The following is a 3,574-nucleotide window of genomic DNA, read 5'->3' on the forward strand; positions in this document are numbered from 1 at the left end:
AATGATAATATATGTGGCTGCCTGGCAATTTTAGTCTCCAAACACAGTTTTTAATCAAAGGCTGTCAGCGTTTAAATTTTGATAACAAGAATTTAAATAGTTTTAAATCTAGATTTAAAACATTGGCTAAATGAAGGTAGTATCAATTTTTGTCATTTGCTCTTTATAAATTCTATTGCAAACAAAATAAATCCAAATTTCTTTTTACTGTTTATTGTGGATAACCGAATTTAACAACTATAAGAATAAGATAATAAATTAAATAAATAAATAATCAGATAGTTGATTTTGACTAGGTATCATAATGTTATGTCAAGGTAACCGGTATTGCAAACTAGAGGACTGGAGCGGGCTTTACCCGCCAGCTACAAAATGGTAAAAATTTGCATCTGGCAGTTTACTCCTCAGCAGCCTCAACGGCAGCCTCAGTAGCGGCCTCAGTGGCGACCTCCTCAACAGCCTTGGCCTCAGGGGCAGCAGTGGTGACAATGCTGAATCCGTACTTCTTGGCGGGCTTGTAGGCTGGGACAGGGGCGGCGTGGTAGGCGGGGGCAGCGTGGTACACTGGGGCGGCGTGGTAGACGGGGGCAGCGTGGTAGGCGGGCTTAGGAGCGGGCTTGTACACAACGGGGGCGGGCTTGTAGGCCACGGGGGCGGGAGCGGGCTTGTAGGCGGGAGCAGGGGCGGCCTTATATGCGGGGGCGGGAGCGGCCTTGTAGGCGGGAGCGGGGGCGGGGACGTAGGGCTTTGTCTCGGGGTACACGGGCTCTCCCTCGTACTTGACATCGGCAACATATCCGTCAGGGCCAGCACTGTAGGTAACAATCTGTACTCTGCCATCAGGAAGGTTCACTCTGTACTCACCAGCGGTGTTGTAGTCGGACCTCTCCTCCTGCTGGGAGAAAACGGGACCGTAATGAGGATCGTTGACTCCATACTGGTACTGAAATAGATTTCTGTCATTATGCGGTTTTATTTTAAGAAAAGGATATCTTGTTGTGTGAGAAAAGAGTTTGATTGTTATTTATAGATTAATAATTTACAACATGTCACGAATTTATAATAATTTTTATTGCAAAATACTATGAATTTATTTTTTTAGCGTATCTTATTGAAGAGAAAAGTATGGAGTAGTAATACTTATTTTTACAAATAAAAATTTAGGAATGAGAAAATTGTAACGCCTAGTGTCCTATCCTCCCTGGTGAACTTACGTTGTAGTTGACAGGGGCAGCGGGATAGGGATCCTCGTATTGTCCATAGGGAGCAGGAGCTGGGCCAGCACAGTAAGCTACGCCAACAAGGGCGGCGAAAAGAACCTGAACAAGAGAATAATTTGTTTATTTTTACACAATTTGGCGAAGTTTTTTTGCTAAAGTTTCAGACATTAATTTTGTTCTTGATTTATTTTTGACAGAACAAAGTGGTTATTTGCATTTTTTAAATTTTTACAATCAAAAGCAAATAAGACTTTAATATACTTTGTCTAAATGATTGATTTAATGAAATTATATATCCAGAAGGCATGACAAATTATAATAAAATCAGTTAGAAAGTCAGCCAGAAACTTAATAGTAATTTATTAATAATCAAATTTAATAAGAAAATAACTATTCTCAAATTGTTGCTTAAACAAAAGATTTTTTTTGATAAATCTTTTTATCTATATTTTTATTGCGGGTTAATTATTGAAGTAAAACGGCGTGAAATTGATTGAAATATTCCCTGATAATGAAAATAGCAATTAATTTGTTGATGAGATAATAATGAAGGTTATTCAAGCAGAAAATGCTAAGTTAGCTGTCATTTTTTATGAATATTTAATCTTTTTACGAGTTTGTTAAAAAAATTTCAAAATTACGTGAAAATCATTTTTGATAGAATTTCTGTTTTGATTTCTTGTAAGGATAAATAAAAAATACAAAACAAGCTTAATAAAGTCACAGTAAGTGGAAATTGTAAAAAAAATTAGAATTGAAAATTTATTTTCTAATTGGGATGTTTAAAAGTCCATCACTTTTCAAATATTTGGGGTAGGTAACTTTTATTATTTTTTTACATTTTCCACTCACTGGACTTCACTGGTTTGTTTCGCAGTTTTTGCCGAAGGATTTTTTTTCTCTCAATCACTTGAAGTTATATAAAAGCGTATTGAATCACATATTTTGTCTAATAAATGATATTATTGTGTTTGCCACCTTTGATGCCATCTTCTGTATGTTTGTTTGAAGGGATCCAGTGAGAGACTGAGGAATCATGGCTCACTCCCATCCATATATACTCTCGTGTCTGACGCACGGGGTGGTTGCTCTGGTGGCCGGGGTTTGCGTCATGCAGGGGGGGTGGTTGGAGGGGGGCGTCTCTGAGACTCTGAAAATCTTGAGCCCCCCCCCCCCCACCCCCCACTTCTCGTACCCCGCCCATACCATGCAGATGTTGGTGCGTATGTTAAACCCAAAAAATCCACGCCCATTGTGAATAATACACACACATACACGCACACTCACACACACACACTCACACACGCACATGATAAAACCTCGAGACGCAAATATGGTTTTTAACTGAATTTATTGTTTCGTCAAATTTTCGGGTCTCTCAAAATTTAAACTTTCACACCAAAATGCAAAATATTGAAACAAATTTGGGATGTTGAATTTTGGATAATTTGACATCCAGCACAATTTATTTTCTTCTTTATTCAAAATTGTGCTCAGAAATTTTACTTGTAGTTTTAAAACAAATTTTTTGACAGGTTAAAAATTTAAATAGATTTTTTTCACATTGGATATTAAAAAAAAATTAAAAGTATAATTGAATTATAAAACAATGCCTTTTTTATCATTTTTAGTTTATAGTTCTTCAAAGACAGCTTTCTTCATGTATTAAAATGTAAAATTATTACAATAACTTGTATTAATCTTATGATTTTTATTTTAGTTTTCGTGGAAAATTGTCGGAAATACGATGCTTTACACGATTGATCAGTTTGGCTGAGAACCGATTCTATATTTCAGAGGATATTTATCGTTTTTTTGCCATTCTGGAAAAAACATTTCGTGTCATAGTTTTTACTTACATATTTTTATGATTTTATGCAATATTAAAGTTAAAATTTTCAATTCTCTCTGTAATGTTTTAAAAATTTAAGTCTGCGAGTAAGTTTTACCAGAGTCAGCCGTGGCTGCCTGCGGCTAGCTTGGCCATTTTGCGATAGAAATCCACAAATAATATTTGTCAACATATTCTTATTGCTTCTCTATAAGTTCCTTTAAAAATTTGTCTCAATAATAAAAATTATTACAGACATGTAACGTAATGGTAAAATATTTTGACGAACCCCAAACTGTCCCAGTTTTGAGCAAGACGATTCCTGTGACGTCATATAAAAAGTGAAGTGGGAAAGAAAATCTCTTCCCTTTTCTCCCATCTCTTTTGAAGAGATTTTCTTCCCCCCTTCCCTTTTTCTTTCCCGAAACGTATATGACGTAACTGGAATCGTCTTGCTCAAAACTGGGACAGTTTGGGGTTTGTCAAATATTTTAATTCAGGTGCCATACCTCCGATCTAGAAA

The 3,574-nt window shown here is 36.3% G+C and overlaps 1 protein-coding gene across 1 annotated transcript; it reads right to left on the bottom strand.

The window, feature by feature from the left end:
- Positions 1-197: 197 nt before the first annotated feature.
- Positions 198-2,329, bottom strand: LOC145316121 (uncharacterized). The gene is made up of 3 exons (XM_080156434.1): positions 2,199-2,329; positions 1,215-1,319; positions 198-943 (listed from the first exon to the last, which is right to left on the bottom strand). The coding sequence occupies exons 1-3, from the start codon at positions 2,256-2,258 to the stop codon at positions 398-400; spliced, it is 711 nt and encodes a 236-aa protein (XP_080012560.1). The 5' UTR covers positions 2,259-2,329; the 3' UTR covers positions 198-397.
- Positions 2,330-3,574: the final 1,245 nt, after the last annotated feature.

The sequence above is a fragment of the Acartia tonsa genome, chromosome 4 (assembly GCF_053477335.1).
Source record: "Acartia tonsa isolate MP-2025a chromosome 4, ASM5347733v1, whole genome shotgun sequence".
Taxonomy (NCBI): domain Eukaryota; kingdom Metazoa; phylum Arthropoda; class Copepoda; order Calanoida; family Acartiidae; genus Acartia; species Acartia tonsa.